The sequence below is a fragment of the Dipodomys merriami genome, unplaced genomic scaffold (assembly GCF_024711535.1).
Source record: "Dipodomys merriami isolate MVZ:Mamm:240054 unplaced genomic scaffold, mDipMer1.0.p SCAF_4, whole genome shotgun sequence".
In the NCBI taxonomy this organism is placed as follows: domain Eukaryota; kingdom Metazoa; phylum Chordata; class Mammalia; order Rodentia; family Heteromyidae; genus Dipodomys; species Dipodomys merriami.
The window spans coordinates 34691154-34714390 of NW_027205603.1; the positions used below are offsets into that span (position 1 = coordinate 34691154).

Genomic DNA, 23237 nt, shown 5'->3' on the forward strand with positions numbered 1-23237 from the left:
TCCCACTTCCCCCACCCCAATCTGAACCACTCTCTGAATCCCTGACCTTCCATCTGAGAGCCTCTTCTCAGAGGCTCTACATTTTGTTCCAGCTGTCTACACTGAGGCCCATTCTACATGTTTATGTTAAACGCTTTATTAAAATTTACTTACCAGGGGCTAGAAAGGTAGCTCAGTGGTAGAGTGCTTGTCTTACATGCATAAGGCCCTGGGTTCGATTCCTCAGCACCACATAAGGGGGAAAAAGTTGGAAGTGGTAGAGCGCTTCCCTTGAGCTTAAGAGCTGAGGGACAGGGCCCAGGCCCATGTTCAGGCCCCAGGACCAACAACTTACTCAGACAGACCTTCATGTTTCATTAGCCATTAGTCTTTATATTTCTTCCAGTACTTCCCTCACTTCAGTCCCTGGAAACCAGTGATGTACTTTCTATAGAGAAATATAGATTTATAAGTCATTTGTTCTTTACAGATTGTATCATTAATTTGTTTCCTTTCATTGCTGAACAGTGTTCCATTGTAAGACCCTATAAGACCCTTACCAGTTGATAATGAGCATTATTTATTTATTCATTGCTTGGTAATGAAATCTGGGCTCCTGTTGGGTTATTATGACTAAGATTATTATGAACTCATATGTACTGGGTTTTGTGTGGACATGTTTTTTCTTTTCTTAGGTGAAGGCTAAGTTTGCAACTTTTTTCATGTTTAATTTTTTAAGAAGCTATCAGACTTTTCTAAAGTGGTTCTACTATATTCCCTTTCCGCTGGCCATGTAATTTAGAGCTTGGTTTTGTCCATATCTTCACCATACTTTTTATTATCTGACTTTTGAGTCAAGCCATCCAGTGAGTGTATAGTAGTACCTCTTGGCTTTATTTGCATTTCACTGATAGCATTTGAGCATCTTTTCATGTACTTGTTGGCCAGATGTATATCATCTCTGGAGAAATACCTATTCAAATCCCTGTTTAGTTATTAGTCTTCTTTTAATTGAGTTTAAGGGTTCTTTATGAAACCTGGGGATTTTTTTCCTCTATTAGATAATATGCTGTGGAGGTAGAGATGGGAAGGATCACAGTTTGAGGCCAACCCAGGCCAAAGTTTCCAAGATCTCCATTTCAGCAGATAAGCTGGGCATGGTGCTGCACATCTTTAATTCTAGCCATGAGGAAAGTAGAAGTGGAGGTACCAGGATTTCAGTGTGTGATCACAAAAGAACTGGGGAATGGCTCAAGTAGCAGAATACTTGCCTGGCAAGCACGAGGTCATAGTTAAGCCTCAGTGCCATCAGACAGAAAAAGTATATACCTTTAATGATATTTGCCCTACCATTTTTCTTTTATCCCTTGGGCTTTCAGTGTTTTTTTTTCTCTAGCCCAAGAACACAAGGACTTACTCCTTTATATTCTTTTATGAGTTTTGTAGTTTTTGCTTTTTTTTCCGATGTTTATGCGCTTGTAACTTTTGTGCATGGTATGTGCTGTGAATATCTTGTTGTCCTGGCTGCTCCAGTCTGCAAGAGCTCTTTCCTGGGTTCTGGGACCCAAAGCTGCCTTCCTCCTATCTTTCAGCCTCTCTTCAGGTTTTTTGCTTGCTCTACAAGTACTATAAATTCATTATTCACAAGGCTAAGCTCCTCATCACATTCTCCACTGTACACACACACACACACACACACACACACACACACACACACACACACACACACACAGACACACACACACACACACACACACACACACACACACACACACACACACACACACACACACACACACACACACACACACACACACACACACACACACACACACACACACACACACACACACACACACACACACACACACACACACACACACACACACACACACACACACACACACACACACACACACACACACACACACACCCTCAGTTGGACCTGTCAGTTGACCTGACTATCAACATTAAGTGCCAGAGTTGGATCCTGAGGCTTTTCTGGCTTCCTCCCCTTTCACACCTTATCCAAGTTTCATCTCCATGAATTTTTTCTTTTAAATAATGTCATTCTAGGCTGTTTCCTTTTCTTCATGTTTACATTCTCTTATTTTCAATCTAAAGTACTTCAGTGGCCTGTCTCTTTGCTCCAAGACATTTTATATGACCTCTCTTAAGGTGACTGTGGACCTGATCATGTCCACCTTGAGATGACTTCTATTTTGAAATAGCTCATGACTCCCTCAGGATGAGTTCAGACTCTACTAACCACACATGCAAGGCCCGGCTTGCCCTGTCTTTTGCCTTTACCAGCTTGCCCTTTGGCTGCTCTTCCTGAATATGCAATCCCCTTTCTTCTCTTGTGCCTTTGCACATACTCTGCAGTGAGTGTTTCCATGTGCTTTTCTATTTTATGAGTGTTATACAATATGCTGCAAGCATTATATTCAGGAGGAGCCTTCTCAGCTTCCAGCAGCGGCTTACCTGACTTAGTTAGGGGCCCCTTCTCTGTATATTGTTTGCATCTATATGTACCTGTTACCTATCATCATATTGCCGTGTTCACCTGTGTCTTGGTCTGTTTTAATCTCTGAACAGTCACCTTTCTGAGAAACAATCTTTTATCTCACTCTTGTCCACCCTTCCATATGGCCCAGTGGAGAAGTACCCAGATCTGAGTGGATATATAAACAAAGGTCACTTTGCATTCTTACTCTGAGAAAAACATGTTAAAATAATGCATAATTTTTCTCCTCTAGGCCAGTTTTGTTGCATCTGGAAATAGGACAGATATTTCTTTGGATGATCCAAATTTCTGGCAAAAGTGGGCAAAGAAGGCTGAATTGGACATTGATGCCTTAAATGGGAGGGTAAGTGACAAATTCTGTTAGACAGTTACCTGTCTCACACACTCAGGTCATCCTCCCGAAGTTTCACTGCATGTGTTCTTTTGTTAGAACAATCTGGTTATTGACACTCCACGAGTAAGAAAGCAGACCAGGCTATACAGTGCAGTGAAAGAGGACGAGCTAATGGAGTTTTCAGACTTGGAAAGTGATTCTGAGGAAAAGCCTTGCGTCAAGCCACGGCGTCCCCAGGATAAGTCACAGGGCTATGCCCGGAGCGAGTGTTTCCGAGTAGAGAAGAATCTGCTGGTCTATGGGTAAGGTGGAATTAACCGTGTGAAGTGGAATTTTATCGTGTGTTTGTTTGGATCTGTGTGACTACCACGCAAATAATTTTCTGGTAGCTTTGCACCATGGGGGGTCCTTTGGTTAGAGGAAGGCAAATTCAAATTCTCCCGGATGTGGAGAAGTCACCATGTGGACATACTGGGTATGCTAAGGAGCTGTGGTGGATCTAAGTTTACTTGTAGATTATCACTAACTGGGAACAAATTCCAAACAAAAAATTTTCCCCACTTTACCTTGACATAAACTTTGCAGCTATTTTTATATAGCTGATCTTTTTCTGCAATAAAAATATTACCAAAGATAATCTCTTAGTAAACTCTTTCAACTCATCTGAAACACGAGTGTCCTTTGAACTTTGTGATATTATTTCTTCTGCTGGTCTACAGGCTTCCAAGAGGATGACTCTGTGTCTAATTCATCTCTAAACTGCTGTGGCTTTCCACACAGTACTTTGAATGGCAGAGTGTTCAGAAAATATCTGAATCAGTAGATGAGAGTTCTCTCACAGATTGTGGGACCATAGGCAAATTCCATTAAAATAATAGCAACTGCCACCAAAGCAGTCTTTCTGCTGATGTGATGGTGTCCTGCCTGTGACACTTTCTTCCAGAGGATCCCTATCAATGCCGAACAGAGACAAATGTGTTTGTGTGACACGCAGACTTCTCCAGCTGGCCCTTCCTTGTCTGTCTTTTTTGTTCTTTCTCATGGGCAGTCTAAGGCCTGTTTGGAGAGAATGCTTTGTCTCTATTGACTTCCAAGCCTATGTCATCTCCTCCCTAACACACACACCGTTCCCAACACGCAGAACCAATCGACTTCACATCTGCTCTCTGGGCACACCCTACACAGGCTTCACCTTCACCCACTGGCCTGTGCTTCCTGTGGCACACACAGTGTTGTTTCATGATTTTTAAATCATCTGCTTCTCTTGCTGAACTCCCACTTAGCAGTTTCTTGAGGATGGGGCTCTTTCTTGTATCATCTGTGCATGGAGCTGTGCCAGTGGACACAGTGAGTGCTGAGTAACACTTGTGGAATACACGAAAATCAGCCGAAGTCCATCCTATGGCTCAGAACCTCTGACAACACTGCTTATTGTTTGTGCAAGCTGGACATTCTCTCCTGCCTGCTCTGTGTGGGCAGAATCCCTTTTGCTCTTTGCACCTGTTTCATTGCTTCAGCCAGTGACTGGTAACCTTAGGTTGAAAATCTTAAGATGGGAACGCATTGTAATTTGTAATCTAAGAAGGATGCTCAAAACATACCATCTTGCAGGCAAGTCCTCCCTTTTTCCCACAATTATCATTGTGAATTGAACAAGTACTATGTGCTGAGCACTGGGCTAAGATACCCTTAACACCAGAAAGGCAGGCAGGTGTGCAAGCAGAAATAGCCAGATGTGAGGATGGTAAGGACAGAGAAGTACTCAGCTAGTGGGACATCATAGAATCTTTCATGCCACCTACAAGACACAGCTTTTATGTCAGCCTCTGACTTCTGGGTCTAGGAGAAGTAAAAGAATAAATTCCACAGGAAGTAATATGTGTAGTGTATGGCTGGATAGGCAAAGAATCTGCCAATGTATAAGGGAGCTTTTGTGGAGAGGAGAGAGGAGGATGTCCATAGACTCAGAGGTAAGGGCCAGCCTTGGTTGAGGAACTGAAAGAAACTCTCAGGAGATAAGAGCACCTGGGATTAGGAAGAGACCAGGCTAAGGTGTTAAAGGCAGGGTTGGCTTCTTGCTTCAGGAGAGGCCAAGACCTGCCAAGCTAAGCTCTCAATTGTCACCAGTGAGGGACTATGTGCACCATGAGCACTGCCCTTTTGAGGCCTTGTGGCTCCATTCCTGCTCCTCTGTCCCCCTCCCCTTATCTTCATTGTGTGGTTGTACTCCACATGCCCAAGCTGAAATGGCACAGCACTACAGCCTGAGCTTGTGACATGAAATGGCTGGTCAGGGTCAGCTGCATTTATGTCTTTGCCTTTATTCATAGTCCTTTCTCCCAGCCTTTCTATGTGAGGACCCAAGAACTGACTGAACATCTTTCCTGTGACTTCTTGTTCATGTCTGTCACTCCCAGTGCAAAAGAAAACTCTTCAAAGCTTTTCAGTTCTCCACCAAGTTTGGGCAATCCCTTCAAGGAGGATGACAGAGCCAGAACTCTTGGTATTGCATCTTTGATTTGGAGTAATCACAAATATTTTGCATCATCTTCTATGTCAGGTGGCTGGTCAGCACTAAAACATGTAAACCTCAGCAGAAGGAAGCAGAATATAGTTTCCAGACTTCATCTGCCCAGGAAAGCCATCCTAGTCATGTGGGCAATATCCATCCAACTCTTACACTTAGAAGGAAACTTATGGCCCACTCTGTGAGATATATGTAACTCTTGCACTCTGGATTGCTTTTTTGTCACCTGATATAAAACCTTGCTAGTTTTGAGTCAAATGTTTCATCATTGATACCTGATTGTTAAGGTAAACTCTATATCTACAATTAGAGGCTCCATACTGGCTATTTACTTTCCAGCTGGGGTCGGTGGACAGACATCCTATCACATGGACGCTACAAACGTCAACTCACTGAGCAAGATGTGGAGACTATCTGCAGAACCATTCTTGTGTACTGTCTGAATCATTACAAAGGAGATGAGAACATCAAAAGCTTCATCTGGGATCTGATCACACCCACGGCTGATGGACAAACTCGAGCCTTGGTCAATCATTCTGGTAGGTTTACTTCTGGCTCTTTGTTACTTGAGTCTCAGACAGTTGCTGGAAAGTCTGACAGTATGCTCTGATGAAGAGACGCTACAATGAACCCTGTAAGTCCCTATCCTGTCCCTTACCATCCCTCTTGTTATCTACCCTTGGACTCTGTGATGTGAAGTATAAAAGGCTCCAGTGATAATGACAGTGGTTCTTCTAGGTCTGTCAGCCCCAGTGCCAAGGGGAAGGAAGGGGAAAAAGGTGAAAGCCCAGAGTACACAGCCAGTGGTGCAAGATGCTGACTGGCTGACCAGCTGCAACCCAGATACCCTGTTCCAAGAGGACAGCTACAAGAAGCACCTGAAGCACCATTGCAACAAGTATGTCTATAGGGGTCAATGTAAGTGTAATCTTGGCCAGGACTAGTATTAGGCTGTACATGATGGCTCACACCTGTAATCCAAGCTGCTTAAGATGATTGTGGTTCCATGCCAGGAGTGGTGGTATGTGCCTGTCATCCCAGCCACTCAAGAGGCCCAGGTCCAAGGCTGGCCCTGGGAAAAACCTAAGACTTACCTGAAAAATCACTAAACAACAAAGGGCTGGAGTCATGGTTCAAGTGGTTAAAATGCCTACCTAGCAAGTTGGAAGCCCTGAATGTAACTAGATAGATACTGCCAAGTCACAGGAGTGCATACCTCTGTGATTATCTTTTAAGTGGTGAGACTGTGTAATATGCACACTGTTTTAACCATTTGTAAGTGAGCAGTTTGATGGCATTAGTCACATTTGATATTAATCACATATACTGTATATTCATCACCAATATCTATTCCCAAACCTTTATCATTCATTCCCCATAGGACTCTGTTATCATTAATTTGTCCTTCCCTGTCTGTGCCCTGGCCCTGACCCTGGCAACCACCAGCCTACTTATCTTGTCCACTGTAAGGAACTTGTAAGTGGGACCACCGGTATTTAGCTTCCTCTGTCCAGCTTATTTCATTAAGCGTAGTGTTTTTAAAGTACATACATATTGTCAAATTTGATTCCTTTTGACAGTTAAGTACTATTCCATTGTGTCAAACTTTTTAATCCCTCTTCATCTATCCTGAATAATGCTGCTGTGGAAATTGCACATGACTGATGTTTAGCCAGTATGTGACAGGGAATTATAGTTAGTTTTATAAGATTCTGCCTTTAACCACCTGCTTCCAGTGGAAGAGGGTAGGGTTGGGGAAATAGTATTTTTACTCTAATCATAGCACATTTCTGGGTCCCATGAGCCTGGATCCTATTTTTACCTTAATTTCCAGAAATCATAAGGAGTTGAGGATTGAAGCTAAATTTATTAACTATGTACATATTAAGCTAACATCTACATGCATTGATTTGTTTCTTAGTTTCAAAATGGATTTTCATTATTAGTAGTACAAACAGCCATGTTACTGAACAGCTCAACCGTGCCTCCACTTGATGTGACCTTGCAAAAGTTACTCCACTTCTCCCAGATTTACTCTCCTTGTGAGTGAAATAGAGGTTGGCAGTAAGATCTCAGTTGGATGAAGCAGGATAAAAATAAATATGTGTTTAGCTTTTAAAACATTATGACAACAACCTAAGCACACAATATGGGCAGCATGCCGAGTGCTTTATATAGATTATCAATTTGAGCTGTTTGAGATAAAAAGCGCTATTTATTTCATTTTAAATTTTATCTCTTTGTCAATGCTAGAGATGAAACTCAGGGTTATATGTTGGTAGGTAAGTATTCTACCAGTGAGCTAGACCCTTCCTTCTTCTCTCCCTTCCTTCCCTTCTTCTTTCCAACAATGTTTTGCTCTATTGCCCAGGATGGCCTTAAATTCTTGGGTTCAAATGATCATCCTACCTCAGCCTCCCAAGTAGTTGAGGTTACAGGTGTGTGACTGTGTCCACAGAAGTACTCTTTTTATCCTCTCATAACGGACAAGGAAAGCTCAAGTCTCAAGCTGAGTAACTTACCTAAGGTCTTTCATCCAGCAGCTCTCTTGTTGGTCACCATGGTTTTCTGTTCATCACACCTCCTCCTAGGAGCTCCTGTAAAGCTCTCAAGGGTTTTTATACCTATGCCTTAAAATGCTTTGTTGTTTTAGAAACTCATTATCGTTGTGGCATAATTCTTCCTCCTAAAATGCTACCCCACTTGTAGCTGTTAAGAAACTTCTGTGTCATTGTGGTTTATGTCAACTTTGGTCTGTAGCTTTCTAAATTCCAGATTCAAACAAAAGTCAACTGGTTTAGTGTGGGAACAACAGGTCCTTTTCTTGGATATCAGTGTGGTGGTGGTGGTAGTTTTCCATTCAAGTTGCACTATGAGTTACAGACTTCCATTCGCTGTCTTTCCTAGTTAGGTAGTGTATGAGAAGCCACTAGAGTTCTGCTACCTTTCCATTCAGTTTTAGGAGACAGTTTTGCCTTCCAGCTTATTTCTTAGATGGAATGGTTGGTCCCATTGTCCTTTCTTAGATGACCATGCCTTGAGATTACATCAGATCTAAAGCTAGAAGGTATTGATGTTAAGGTAGAACATGAGACAATTGAGGAACATCCTAGAAAATGAACAGCCACTTCTCTGAAACTCTTAAGGTGGTGAGAAACAAAGCAATTGAGTGCCATGCATGGTACTGGGCTGGGAGGTGATCCAGAAAACAGTCACTAATGGGATAGTGGAAGGAATATGGATAAGGCCTGAGGGTTCCTTAGCAGTCACATCTGCCTGCCTCACAGAGTGAGAGCACCTTGTGATCAGCGGCTGCCTCCTAGCCATCCTTTCTCCTCTCTGTGGCTAGCTGACATAGTATATTCCCCAAGGGACACTCTATTTGCCAGTGGCATTGATTTGAATTTTTCCCTAGAGAAGAAATGCAACATTCACAGTTAGTTCATGAAAGTCTCCATATAACTGAAACTGCTCCCAAAGCCGAAATCTGTTGTCTTCTGCCAAAAGGAAGAGGAATTATTTGGCTGCCTGCCTGTGTATCTAGTTCTCTGAGAATAGGAAGGAATCCATCGTAGGTGGAGGGTAGTTGAACTACCCTCACTGGGCTTCTTCTAGACGTTAGAGTTGGCTTACAAATTCTTCTCTAGCCAGAGGAAAAACAAAGTGTTGCTTTTCCTTTGTTGGTTCAGTTTGGCACAGTCACATTTAAATCCCATGAGTTAACAAAAGGAAAAAAAAAAATTAAAATAAAAAGGTATTCTCTGAAATGATTGTTTACTTTGGTATATATTTGAATATTTTCATTTTCACATCGAACTCATCTAAAGATTGTGTTGGCCATGAGTAGACTTGGATAGGGAGGAAAAAAGCATGTGGAAGAATATCTGTTCTATTTATGTCTGGTCAGGACAGCCTCTAAGGACATTCTGTTATAGTTGTGTCCTAAAGACATTATGAGATGGAATTAAAAGACCAGGTTAACACTCCAAGGTGAGACCCTGTGACCTCAGATATATAACTTCCATTATGGATAGTGTCCACTTTTGTAAAAGGGGAATCATAACTTGTCCTACTTTATAATACAGTTGTGTGAAGATGGGATGAGTGCGTGTATGTAAACATAATAACGTTGGTTGTGAAGTGTCAAGAAAGTGATGGGATTATTTGGCTAGGAAAATAGTGCTGGAATAATTGACCCACACCAAAATGGTAGTCATCAGCTATAACCCTGAGTGCACATCAGTGGCTGTTTAGCAGGGGCTGCTGGATTCAAAGTAGATAGAGACCTGGGGGATAGATTGGGTGGATTCCATTGAAAGAATGATAGTTTAGTCATTGAGGAAATCCAAGCAGGATTGAAAATCTGATTCCTAGATAATCTGGTTCCTAGATAGGTTTAAAAGCTGGATTTCTTGGAAATAACTGTTAATGAGGTGGACACATTTTAACCTTGTAATGTTTTATTACTATTTTCCAAGTGACAACATAGATTCCTAGGTAATAGAAACGAAAGGGGGTAGAAATGCTTAATATTCCCTGAGATGAGTGAGGGGCCCACCTCCCACTTCACCCACCCCACCACCATCTTCCTTTATCGGAAGCAAAGTTGTATAATCTGAAAAACCTGACATTCCATATTGAGGGTTTATTGTAAGGTAGTAAAACCAGATTTTATATCTCGTTTATTCCTACAACTTCTGATGTGCTTCCAAAAATGGTATTAAGGCAGCAGCTGAGGAAATTTTATGAGATAATGAAGCAGAACAGTTACTGAAAGCCATCTGCTCAGTTGTTTACAAACTTGCTTCAATACTTCAGAGGCAGTGGTAGGGTACGTGTCTAAACTTCACAAGCTGCACTAGGTAGAACTAAATGAAGTGCGCCTGGGCTGGGCTGAGCTCAGGCCCTCTCTCTGCAGCGTGAGCCGTTGCCAGGCAGGCCTGTTGGAAGCCAGCAGAAAGCACCACACAGAGGTGATTATGTGCCACCATCTGTCACGCTTCAAGCCTACCATACAGCATGGCTAATCAGCCTTGGCAGGATGATGGATGAACAGCAGCAGCTGCCAAAAGCCACTGTTGGCAAACAGTCCTGAAGTTAAGAACTTTTCCCCCCTCTGTCTTCCTCTCCAGGGTCCTGCTGCGTGTCCGCATGCTGTACTACCTAAGACAAGAAGTGATAGGAGACCAAGCAGATAAGATCCTAGAGGGTGCTGACTCAAGGTTGGTGCGAATGCACATTTGTTCTGTACCTCCCTGAGGTAATCTAGGTAGTCAGAAGACATCATGGCTATGTTTCAGAAACCTCATAACCTATTAGTAGCCCACCTCCTCCTTTGCATCTTGAATGCATATGTTTGTCCTCTAAGCTTGGGGATGTGATGAGAATCAGTAAAAGGCTGTTTGTGTTCACGGATATAAAAAAGCGTTACCTAGATTGTTGGTGTTTTGAGATGACCTTTAAATGGGATACTACATGATAGAGTTCATTTCTAGCCATGGTGGAAGGTGGCCCAACTGGGCCCTCTCTCTCACCTTTCTGGCTCCTCCCCACCCACCATGCCTAGATATTTATTATGGGGAAGGGGGAATGGGAATTCATTTACAGTGTTCACTACTGGGAATTAGAATACCTTTTTAATACTAGTATTTCTTTTACATATTGTTTAAACAACTGCCTTTCTAGTGAAGCAGATGTTTGGATCCCTGAACCTTTCCATGCTGAAGTTCCTACAGATTGGTGGGATAAGGAAGCAGATAAATCCCTCTTAATTGGAGTGTTCAAACATGGTAAGTGATGTTTCTGTTTGAATGCATCTCAACTGTATGGCTTTGTCTTTATTTAGAACTCCTTGCATACTCTTTTCCAAAGTCATAATATTAATGAGAATAGTTCCAAAGGACTCTTGGCATCTACCGTTTTTCTGTACTAAAAATCTAATATGAACTGTAAATATCAGATGCTGTTTTTGAATGTTTGTTGAGTATTTGAGAAGAAAACATTTCTTTCTTGGCTGTAAATAGAACCCAAAACATATTTGTTTCGGTAATAGTCAAGTTGTGCTATAGCTCTCCCTAAACTTTGCTTCCAGCCGGCTTTCCTCACTAACTCTGCCAGCCGGTGTCAGAGTGGACGGTGGGCTTAACCTCTGCTATTAATCTGTACAAGTGCCTCCTGGGCTTTGTTCCAAGCAATATTTCACAAATGTCAGTGCTGAGGACTTGCCGCTCCCCCGAGTGGGATGCAGCCTTGTTAACTTTGAAAGGCTGGGGATGCAGAACTGGCATGATATATACAGTGAGCGACTCCTGATTATAATCCCAATCCTCTGGAGGTCGTGGAGGTATTCTCAGCAGCCCAGCCTGACTAAGGGGGAGAATGATGGCTTATAAAACCTTTCATGATTACAGTTTGGCTTGCGGCTCTACAGCAGTTAGGAGCAGTGTGTTGTAGTACACATCCTAATTGAATTGTGCTGTTCTGCCTATGTACTTGCAGCCGTGTTTTGTGAGCTGCCTCAGAATCATTTTCCCGCAGTGCACTGTTGGGATCTGCCATTTTCCATCTAGTCAACTTGGGCAGTCAAAAAGCAAATTGCAGTTTGAAAACCATAGAGGGAACAGTGTCATCTTACTGACATGCATCATCCTAAACCTAATAAGACAGGTTCGCTGGCCTTACGTATACGGGGATTTTTCAGCCAGCCATGCGAGTTCCAGTAGGACTGAAGCTGTTCGGGAAGGATGAGGGTGGACTTGGAGTGCCACTGCAGAGGTCATAAAGGAACATTATGAAGCCTTTTAAATGTCAAGCAAAATTAGATCTTGGGAAAAATAGGGTCAGAAAATTCTCCCAGGCATCCTACAGTTGTTCTATTTGTATTTTTGGTAACTCTGGTATTGTCCCTGAAGTGTACCTTGGCCCCCAAAAAACTTTCCTAGAATTCTAGACAACATCCTACTAAAATAAGGTGTGTTTAGCTCTACAAAGGCAATCATCTTTTCTGAAAAACAAACTTGTGTGTTTGTGGCAGTGCTGTGACTTTTACAGTGATGGACCTTTCTTTGTTTCTTTGTGTGTGCTCCGTGGGCGGCTGGGCATGGCACAGGCTATGAGAAGTACAATTCCATGAGAGCTGACCCTGCACTGTGCTTTCTGGAACGAGTTGGTATGCCCGATGCCAAGGCCATAGCTGCCGAGCAAAGAGGAACAGACATGCTAGCAGATGGCGGCGATGGGTAAGAAGGACATTTTAAAATTTTAATAAACTTCATGTCAGTATCACATCTATTGGCAGGGTGCAGTTCTTACAGTGCACTACTCTTTATATTGTGCCTCATTTGAACTTAATCAGTGTTTACCAGGATGTTCTATTTGTATAGCATAATGATTGTTTGAACAAAGTACACTATCTAAAAAAGTCTGAAACTTGTTTGTCTTTTCCAAGTGTCATCCCATCCCCAATCCACCAGGGCTGTCTGTAGTAAATACTGATAAGCATTGCTTTTGATGTCAAACCCTGAATTAAAAGTAGTATTAGGCAAATTTTTACTCTTTCCCACCCACTCCACTTACCAGTGTGATATAAACTCTGTTTTGTTTTGTTTTTAACACAGTGGAGAATTTGATAGAGAAGATGAAGACCCAGAATATAAACCAACCAGAACACCGTTCAAGGATGAAATAGATGTAAGAACTTGTGTATATTGGCTTTTATAGCAACACTAAAATATAGTGCATCTTTATAAGATTTGTTAAACTTTATAGATAATGGCTTTTTTCTTTAAAAGAAAAAAGATACAGAAAATTGAAAATCAAATTAATATATGTTTATGGTTTTGCTCAAGGAATTTGCCAATTCTCCTCCAGAGGATAAGGAAGAGCCCATGGAAATTCATGCCCCAGGTGAGGTGCCAGAGAAGCTCTTAGAGCAGAGCAGATTGTGTGCCCACAGACCTGGACCCTGTGGTGGGGCCTTGTACCTCCATATGTGATGGTGTTGTCTTAAAAGTTCCTGTCTCACTCATCCATCTCTTGTGAATAACCTTAATTCTTAGCGTTGAGTTTTTATTACATTGAATTTCTTTGATAGAACTCTTTCAAGGTCTTTTTATACTCACACTAATGAAAATTTTAAACATCTTTAAGATGTTCTGTTATACCCACCTCCCTTACAGGCATTTGTTGTTTGAAATATTGCCAATTTGTTTAGCATATTGACTCTCTACCTAATGTAACATCATTAGATTATGTGATTACTTGTTATGTTCAAGATTATTCTTATTATAAGTACCTTATAGGAGAGACCCTTAGAGTTCATGCATAAAATATGTTTATGTACAACTGATAAATGAATTTTCTTTCCCCTAAAGAATTTTTTAAAGAGTCTTTGAGTTTCATACAAATATTTTTATTCCTTATGTATTTTTTTAAAACTAGGGCACTGCTATGCCCTTTCCCACACTGTCATTTGGATGCTAATGAGTCATCTTGTTTTGTTGGAAAATCCTGTGTATTGCAAAATTGCAGCGACACATTTCAAAAATATTTCTCCCACTTCCCCAGGCAAGCACAGTGAGAGTAGTGCTGAGTTAGGCCAACTTTACTGGCCTACCACTTCAACCCTGACTACGCGTCTGCGCCGGCTCATTACTGCCTATCAGCGCAGCTATAAAAGGCAACAAATGAGGCAAGAGGCCCTAATGAAGACTGACCGGCGGAGACGGCGGCCCCGGGAGGAAGTGAGAGCGCTGGAGGCGGAAAGGGAAGCTATTATATCTGAGAAGCGGCAAAAGTGAGTTTCCTCAAGAGTCACTCAGCACCCCTTGCAGTTCACTCCTGTCTGCGTTTGTCTGCCCACAGAGACAGCAGTCATGACAAAGATAGTGGCCAGCAGAGAAAGGCTCGCTGGATCACAGTGGCCTTGTCTGCCCAACTCAAATAACTGTTTTTCTGAGGGGAAGAGGAAAAGAAAGAATGAGCCATATATGCCTTTATCCTTGAGTGTGATGTAAGCCCAGCTCTTCTTTCTCATAGGTGGACGAGAAGAGAAGAGGCTGATTTTTACCGAGTGGTATCCACCTTTGGGGTTATTTTTGACCCTGTGAAACAGCAATTTGACTGGAACCAGTTCCGAGCCTTTGCCAGGCTTGACAAAAAGTCTGATGAGAGTTTGGAGAAGTACTTCAGCTGCTTTGTGGCCATGTGCAGGCGAGTCTGTCGAATGCCTGCCAAGCCAGATGATGGTAGGTACATTAACAACATTTTGTATTAGTTGGCCAAGTTGGTGAGAAGTGAGAAAGCATAGGAAAGTTTCTCAAGTTAATGCAAGTGCTTCCATGTTACAGATCCACCTGACCTCGCCTCCCTGATTGAGCCTATCACAGAGGAACGGGCCTCTAGAACTCTGTACCGAATTGAGCTGCTGCGGAAGATCCGCGAGCAGGTTCTGCATCACCCACAGCTAGGAGAGAGGCTGAAGCTCTGCCAGCCCAGCCTGGATCTTCCCGAGTGGTGGGAGTGTGGACGGCATGACCGGGACCTGCTGGTGGGTGCTGCGAAGCATGGGGTCAGCCGGACAGACTACCACATCCTCAATGACCCCGAGCTGTCCTTCTTGGATGCACATAAGAACTTTGCTCAAAACCGAGGGGCAAGTAGTCTCTCCTCCTTGAACCCATTGGCTGTGGGCTTTGGGCAGATTCCTCCAGTCATCTCATCCGCTCACAGTCACGATGAGAAGGTACCAGAACAAGGTGAAGGCAAAGCAGAGGAGTCTGAAAACTCAATGGCCAAAGAGAGGTCCGAGGGGAAAGAAGAGGAAGAAGAAGCCGATACTGGGGGCAAGGACAGCAAGCAGGAATGTGAGGCTGAGGCCAGCTCTGTGAAGAGTGAGCTGAAAGGGACAGATGGCAGTGCAGAGCCAGGGTCTAAATCCGTCTCAGAGAAAGGCTCAGAAGAAGATGAAGAAGAGAAGTTAGAGGATGATGATAAGTCCGAGGAATCATCCCAGCCTGAAGGTAAGACCTGGCCACCTGGACTCGGACTCTCCTGATTCCCAGTGACTCACTGAGGGATGTACTGTTTGCTGAGCCATAAGCTCCTGCTACTCTTCTGTCCTTTTCTTTGCAGTTCTTGGGATTGAACCCAGGACTTCATACTTACTAGGCAACCGGTCTCCCACCTGAGCTTCATACACCTCCCAGCCCTTGTTTGTGAAATAGTTTATCTTTCCTTGGGCTGACCTTGAACTCTAGATCTTTTTTTTTTTTTTAATTAGTGTCCATTTTATTCTGTAAAGGGACATTCTAGTTATGATTACATGTGCTTTTGTCCTTTATCGCATGCAAACATGGTATTTCTTTTTTTTGGGTCATGGGATCTGAACTCTGGGCCTAGGCACTGTCCCTCAACTCTTCAGCTCAAGGCGAGCACTCTACCACTTGAGCCACAGCACCACTTCCGGCTCTATCTGCTTATGTGGTGTTGAGGAATTGAACCCAGGGCCTCATGCATGCAAGACAAGCACTCTACCACTGAGCCACCTTCCCAGCCCCCAAACATGGTATTTCTAACAATGAAAACTCTTAAGAAGTACTATACATACACATTAATAACTTCTGGTTTAAGTATAGAGGTTAGCTTCCTAGTCAGGTATATTAAAAATTCTATGTGCTATTGGCACCTGCCTGTAATTCTAGCTACTCAAGAGTGAAATTTGGAGGCTCTCAGTTAAGGGCTAGCCAGCCTGGGCATAAAGTGAGACAAGCAGGACTGGAGTCCTGTGTTAGGAGTCAAGCATTAGGATGTCAGCCTGGCAAGCTCAAGGGCCCAAGTTCAAACCCTAAATAAAACTGGGGGAGGGAGGAATCATGTGACAGAAATTTATAAAAATGGATATGAGAGAAGTCGTTCCCTGAGTAGATACTATTAATTATTTTAAAGCAAGTGGTGCTTAATTTACTTTATTTTAGAAGTAAAGGGTAAGAGTAGAATCTGAAAATAACCCATTCTCTTTCCAAGTCACAGATGGCTGTAATTGGCACATAGTAGAAATAAGGCGCTACATTGTACTGCCCTGCTATAGTAGAAGCTTCTATATCAGCTGAAACCTTAGCCTTTGTCCTGTGTCAGAGAACAGAGGCTCTTGTGTCAGAGACATGATTGGTCCTCAGCCTCCTCGAAGATTTACTTGCACGATGCCAGATGGAACCTCTGTCAGCCTCTATTTCTTCATGTGTAAGGTAGAAACCATGCCCTCTACACTAAAGGGCCACTCCATGTTTTAGACAACAAACATTTGTTTAAAAAAAGAAAAAAAAGCACCATTCTAGCTACATAGTAGGTGCTTGATACAATGGAGCTGATTGGTATTCATCTTGTTAGTGGTGTCCTTTCTGAACTTCAATTTCAGTGATATTCGGGTTGTGAATAATGCACATTAACTTACTTCTCAGCAGGAGCTGTCTCTAGAGGAAAGAATTTCGATGAAGAAAGCAATGCTTCTATGAGCACTGCTAGGGATGAAACTCGAGATGGATTCTACATGGAGGATGGAGACCCCTCAGTAGCACAGCTCCTTCACGAAAGAACATTTGCCTTCTCATTTTGGCCTAAGGTTAGTGGGGTTTGTACTTTTTGTTTTGAACAAGTATGTGTGTAGGAGAGAATTTTTCTAGCTTGATTTTTTTCACGTTGAGGGAGATAGTGTTTTGTGGTACTGAGAGCAGAACTTAGGGTTCTGCACTCGCTGGTAAAGTGTCAGCACACCTGAACCATGCCTTCTTCCCCTTTTTCCTCAGTGATTTTCAAGGTAGTTTCCCTTTATGCTTGGGCCAACCTGAGCTCCCATCTCCTATTTGTACTTCTCTTAGTTGCTGGGAATAACTAGATAACCATTGAGCCCAGACATGGGTTGAGTCTGGTGAGCTCTTAAGCCTGGGCTGGCCTCCAGCCTTGGTTCCCCAATTTCTACATATCAAGTAGCAAGGATTATGTGCTTGAGCCACCATGTATGACTGATATTTCAAATAGTCTTAAAGTATACATTGGCAGAATGTTTGAAGGCTGTAGATTTGTTTTTATGTTCTAAAAGAGTAGCCAGGAAAAAAAGAAAAAAAAAAGCAGGAATATTTTTGTAATAGGATAAGAAATCAGAAAAACTAATAAATAATACTATTTATATTGGACTCCTTGGGCTTTTTAGGTCAGTTACAAGTTGTCCAGTAGAATCTGTGGATTATTTCAGTGGACTCATCCTTTACAAAACAAAATTTGAGGATTTTTACAGTGTGTGTTTAAATTTTATTCTTTTTTTAAATCTAAAGCAAGATTTTTGGATTTAAGAGAAGTTCACATATTTGAAAATCTGCTAGCTTTTAAACATGACAGAGGGTGGGCTCTTGACCTGTTTACTTCAGTGCATCATGGTCTCATTCCAAATGTAGTTATCTAGAACCAAAGCAAATGAAAATCTCTTTTTAATAAGACCCTGTGTCATTTGAATCTATTTTTCAGGATGGGGAAGTAATCATCATCACAATCACCATAACAAGGCTGACTGGTTTAAAACAAGCAACACAAAATCAGGCTTCAGTCTACTCATTCTAGGCCAGTCTTAACCGTGTTAGTGTTGCTTAAGAAAGAAAGTTACATTTTTTTACTAAAGAGAGGACCCCCCCCCCATCACCCTTCCATTTCCCTGTTATGCTAATCTTTATTGAGAATAGAAGAGAGTTTCTCAACTCAGCCAAAGGTTTATAGTAGCAGACACTTTTAATCTATGGAAACTTGGTCTAAGAGCTGTAATTAGAAATTTTTAATGTGCACGCTTCAATGAAATTTGGAGCGATAATAGGTAGGGAATGCAAATTGACATTCATTAGGTGTTCCTAGGCCGGTGCCCACTTCATAATGCTGAACTTTATTAATAGTGACGCTAATGATGTCCCCCTTCCTGGGACATGTTGCACTGCAGCCTGTGGATCTGAGGGCCCAAGCGTTGAGATGCTAAGCGCAGGCTCTCTCTCCATTGTTGTCTGCTGACATTCGCCAATGCTTCTGAACCAGTAGAGCCTGAATGAGAGTTACTTTTCACATGTTCATTGTTCATAGTTGGAACGTAATTTCCATGAGTTTTATTTATTTATTGTTTACTTTGTTTTCCTTTCCCGCCCACTCTTTTTCTCCACGCTACCCACCAACTGACTTTTTAAGCCTTTTTGTGCTCTTTAGCATCTTGATGGGTATATTTGTGTAATAATTTTAACCAGGTCTTTGTTACAATTTCATGTGACTTTTCTTCTCCCCTCAGGATAGAGTAATGATAAACCGATTAGACAACATCTGTGAAGCAGTGCTGAAAGGCAAATGGCCAGTAAATAGGCGCCAGATGTTTGATTTTCAGGGCCTCATCCCTGGCCACACACCCACTGCTGTGGACAGTTCTCTGCAGAGGAGGAGCTTCGCTGAGCTCTCTGTGGTTGGCCAGCCCAGCATTAGTGGGGGTGAGGACATTACCACTTCTCCTCAGCTGTCAAAGGTGAGTCAGAGCGGTTTGTTTTCCAACTTAAAGGAAAGCCTTCTATGTCTTATCTCAGTTTGGAAGTTTGTGTTTCACTAGTCCAACTTGCTTTGTTTGTTTTGAGATGAGGTCTCCCTGTGTTGCCAAGTAGATCTCAAACTCTTAGACTCAAGCTGTCCTCCTTCCTCACAGTGCTGTTCTATGTATAAGTAAGATGGTCTCTATTTCCCCAGCTGCAGTCACCATTTGTAAATGTGTATTTCCTTAAGCTTCTTATTCCTTGTTTCTAATTCCAGCCCCTGTAGCAGATACACTTTGTCTCATTGCAACTATTTTGTTGGACTTTTTTAATAGGAAGATGCCCTCAACCTCTCCATCCCTCGCCAGCGGCGGCGAAGGAGGAGAAAAATTGAAATCGAGGCCGAAAGAGCTGCCAAGAGGCGAAATCTCATGGAGATGGTTGCCCAGCTGCGAGAGTCTCAGGTGGTCTCAGAAAATGGACAAGAAAAAGTTGTAGATTTATCAAAGGCCTCACGAGAGGCAACAAGTTCTACCTCAAATTTTTCATCTCTTACTTCAAAGTTTATCTTGCCTAATGTCTCGACACCAGTATCAGATGCCTTTAAGACTCAAATGGAACTGCTCCAAGCAGGCCTTTCTCGCACACCCACAAGGCATCTGCTTAATGGCTCCCTGGTAGATGGAGAGCCTCCCATGAAGAGGCGGCGGGGCAGGAGGAAAAACGTGGAGGGCCTTGATCTGCTTTTCATGAGCCACAAACGGACATCGTTGAGTGCAGTAAGTTAGAAAACTCACTTTTCCTGCATATGCCCTTGCCAGAAGTCAAGGTCCCCTCACCGATGAGGACATGGGGCTGTGTTCCTCTCGGCAACGTAATACAAAAACTAGCTTCTTTCACCAGAGAAACAGAATTAAATGAACACTGTGTCATGGTTCTGAGCTGGAAAATTGTCTTGATCCTAATACAGATTACTCAGCCTGAACCAAGTATAGCTTGAGGATTTATTCTTCCCAAGTTCTGATGTATTGATTGTTTTGGGAACGATAGCCTGAAACAAAAAACACGTCTTTCTGAGCCTGGAATTGTTATCTCTGAATTCTTGAAGTGGAAAAGCTTCTCCCCTTAAAAATATTGATGTTTTGGGCTTGACATTGATTAGATTAGTACAGATGTTTATTTTCAGACTGAAGGTTTGTGCTCACATGTGAAAAACCTTAATAATTGGTTGTCTTAAAAACTGAACCTGCATCATTACTAGTTTAGGCTTGAATGAAATGTAGGCCAATGGGTTTTTCCCTATGATTGTTCAAAGGAATGAGTTCAATATTATTAGATAATTCTTTTTCCCAATTTGCCACAACCTTGGCTGTCCAGAAAATGTGGCTTCTCGGGCACTGATGACAGTGTTTTACCCCCAAAGAATTCTAGGACACGTAGTGTGTCCTTACGGTTATTCTAGAGCTCACACCGCTCCTTTGACACCTGCGTGGATGGAGCTGCATGAGCTGGAACATCATGAAACTTTCCGTGGGCAGAGGGACAGATAGGAACACACTACAATTTGGAATTAAGGGGAGATAGTTCAACACATTTCTCCTTATTCTATCCCTATTGTTGTGTGTTCCTTATTTCTTAGCCCAGAGGAAGCGTGGCACTTAAAGAAGGCAGGAAAGGGCATGAATAAGAAATGACAGCATAGCGTTCAGTGCAGTATTTTCCCCCCTTAGTAGAGTGTAAAACATAAGCATCCAAGTGATTAAAAGTTAACCTTTCAAAGCTGATTAGTAATGCACAAGTCATAAAAATAGTTATAGTTGTTGGTTGTAGGGTTATTTTTAGAATCTGATACCCTTTGTAACATGTCAGCTGTGACCTAAACATGTTTTCCATAACTTAGAATGTACTTCCAAAGGCCTGGCCACCAAGCAGAGCTGTATAATGAGTGTTGAGCTTTGCTGTCTGCAGCACTGAGATTATCAATCTCGTAGATTTTTGTTAGCTAATTTTTTTTCTCTGTAAACATCAGCAACTTGTTTAGTATTTGTGTCATGAAACACATTTGTAGGTGGATCAGGTGTTAGCAATAAATAACACCACCTAGGTGCTATTTTCCTGTTGCAAGAACGCACCCTCAATTCAATTTGAGGCTGATTCTTTCATTTCACTTATCTATGCCATCACCAAGAGTTTCCTGGTATCTTTCTAAAGTTACATTTAACAAGCCCAGGCCAAGACTCAAGCTTTAGGAAACCCACATTAAAGATTTTTTTTTGGTGGTGCCGGTACTGGAATAAAACCCAGAGCTTCATGCTTAGTATACAAACACTCTCTTGAGCCAGTTCCTCAACCCATAAGGTGTGTGTTTCAGGCTTTATAAAAGATAACTCTGAAAACATTGGAATTTTAAGGATTTCCGATTTGTGTTGTAGAAGTTGATGTGTATCTAAGTAAATAAAAAGGAAAATTCTGATATCCAGATAAAGTGAGTTGTGAGATGGTGTAAATACCATCGGTGTGGAGCAGGGCACATCCTGAAGTCTTAAGTCCTCTCTCTTAACTGATGGAAAGAGTGCTTAACAAAGAGTTAAGGTGGCCTCCAGCACCATCATGTAAGCTGGCCTTGTTTTCAGTGCCAGGCACTGGAATTCAAAGACAAGGCCTGGAACAACATCACTCTCACTAGAGAGCTCAGTATTCAGGATGAGATGACCAAAAAGCACAGGTTGAATGTCCTTAACTCAAAAGTCCAAAGTAGTCTAGAATCTGAAACTTTCTTTTATTCATTTTCTTTCCTCTTCTCTCCTTCTTTTTCCTTTTCTTTCATTTTTCTTTTTCTTTCCTTCCTTCTTCTTTCCTTCTTTCTTTCTTTCCCTCTGTCCTTCTTTCCTTCTTTCTTCTTTTCAGTGCCAATTCTGGGGCTTGAACTCAGGGCCTGGGTACTGTCCCTGAGCTTTTACATTCAAAGCTAGTACTCTACAACTTGAGCAACAGCTCCACTTCTAGTTTTTTGGTGGCTAGTTGATGATAAGAGTCTCACTGACTTTCCTGCCTGGGCTGGCTTCAAACCTCAATTCTCAAATCTCAGTCTTCTGGGTAGCTAGAATTATAGATGTGAGCCACTGAAATTTTTAAGTGCCAACATGACACTGCAGTTAGAAAAACCATATCTGACCAAATATATGCATCAAAAAATTGTAGAGGTATAAAACCAAATGAATTTCACGTTTAGAATTGAATCCAATTCCCATCCTATCTTACTATGTAAGATACTCAAATAATTCAAAATTCAGAAAAAATGTAAAATCTGAGAGACTTCTGGTTCCAAGTATTTTTGTGTAAGGAAGGATAAATTTTAATGACATGTCATTATTGTATATGTGTACTATGAATAAAGCCTGGCTACAGTACAATGTGAGCCCAAAGGAAGGGAAAAATGGAGAATATGGGGGCAGTGGGAGACAGGGGTAAGAGAATTGAAGAAACTTACCTGGAAATAGTCACACCTTTGGTTGTTTTTGAAGATGATGTTGGAACAGAGAGACAAAAGAGAAGCTATCACGTCTGGTGATAGTTTTCTGCAGAATGTAGTAGGGAGGCAGCCTCATCTGATAAGTATTCAGAAATAAGGCACGATGCAAATTGTAGAGATGCTGCATAACTCATTCTGCTTACAATAGAAATCTAGTTATGAATTAAGTAGAGGACTGACATGTTGAACTAGGCAAAAAGAACTGCATTAAAGACTGGAGTTTAAAGAGTTTAATGACTGAATCATGGTGGAATATTGGCTTTAGTTAGGATGTCTGTGTGTGTGTGTGTGTGTGTGCGCGCGCGCGCGTGTGTGTGTGCGCGCGCGCGCGCGTGTGTGTGTCTGTGCGCGCGCGCGCGTGTGTGTGTCTGTGCGTGCACTGGTATCAGGGCTTGAACTCAGGGCCTTGTACTCTGCTTAGCTTTTTCCTCAACACTGCCCCCTCTCCTTGAGACCTTGAACCACACCTTCTCACTGGAAATAAAGAGTCTCAGAGACTTTTCTGCTATTGCCACATAGACTTTAATATAGGCATTGTTATGCCCTCAAAATTGTACCAATAAGTTACTTATAAACTAGCTTTTGGAACATTATAAATGATCCCCCAAGAGGGATTGAGTTGCCTTGTATGTACATCAAGCTTAGACCACATAACCCCCTTGGTGTAGGCCTAGTAACCTTGATTTTGAATTTTTTATCTAATTACTAATTCTGTGTTGTAAAAAAAAAAAAAAAACGGTGTAAAAGAACAATCTAATTTAATAGCCACTACAAAACCAGCTATTTTTGAGGGTTTT

General features: G+C 42.1%; 1 protein-coding gene across 4 annotated transcripts in view; it reads left to right on the forward strand.

Moving 5' to 3' along the window:
- Chd7 (chromodomain helicase DNA binding protein 7) overlaps positions 1 to 23237 on the forward strand; it is a 216881-nt gene that overhangs the window by 185566 nt on the left and 8078 nt on the right. For 3 of the 4 annotated variants that reach the window (XM_069990780.1, XM_069990781.1, XM_069990782.1), the window contains exons 20-34: positions 2739 to 2849; positions 2937 to 3142; positions 5707 to 5906; positions 6106 to 6265; positions 10500 to 10589; positions 11053 to 11156; positions 12476 to 12605; positions 12984 to 13056; positions 13215 to 13272; positions 13933 to 14161; positions 14404 to 14612; positions 14715 to 15386; positions 16824 to 16984; positions 18680 to 18907; positions 19244 to 19687. In XM_069990780.1, the coding sequence (XP_069846881.1) occupies positions 2739 to 2849; positions 2937 to 3142; positions 5707 to 5906; positions 6106 to 6265; positions 10500 to 10589; positions 11053 to 11156; positions 12476 to 12605; positions 12984 to 13056; positions 13215 to 13272; positions 13933 to 14161; positions 14404 to 14612; positions 14715 to 15386; positions 16824 to 16984; positions 18680 to 18907; positions 19244 to 19687 (3075 nt within the window). The remainder of the gene's footprint in view (positions 1 to 2738; positions 2850 to 2936; positions 3143 to 5706; positions 5907 to 6105; positions 6266 to 10499; positions 10590 to 11052; positions 11157 to 12475; positions 12606 to 12983; positions 13057 to 13214; positions 13273 to 13932; positions 14162 to 14403; positions 14613 to 14714; positions 15387 to 16823; positions 16985 to 18679; positions 18908 to 19243; positions 19688 to 23237) is intronic. The other variant, XM_069990783.1, reaches the window with a different exon arrangement.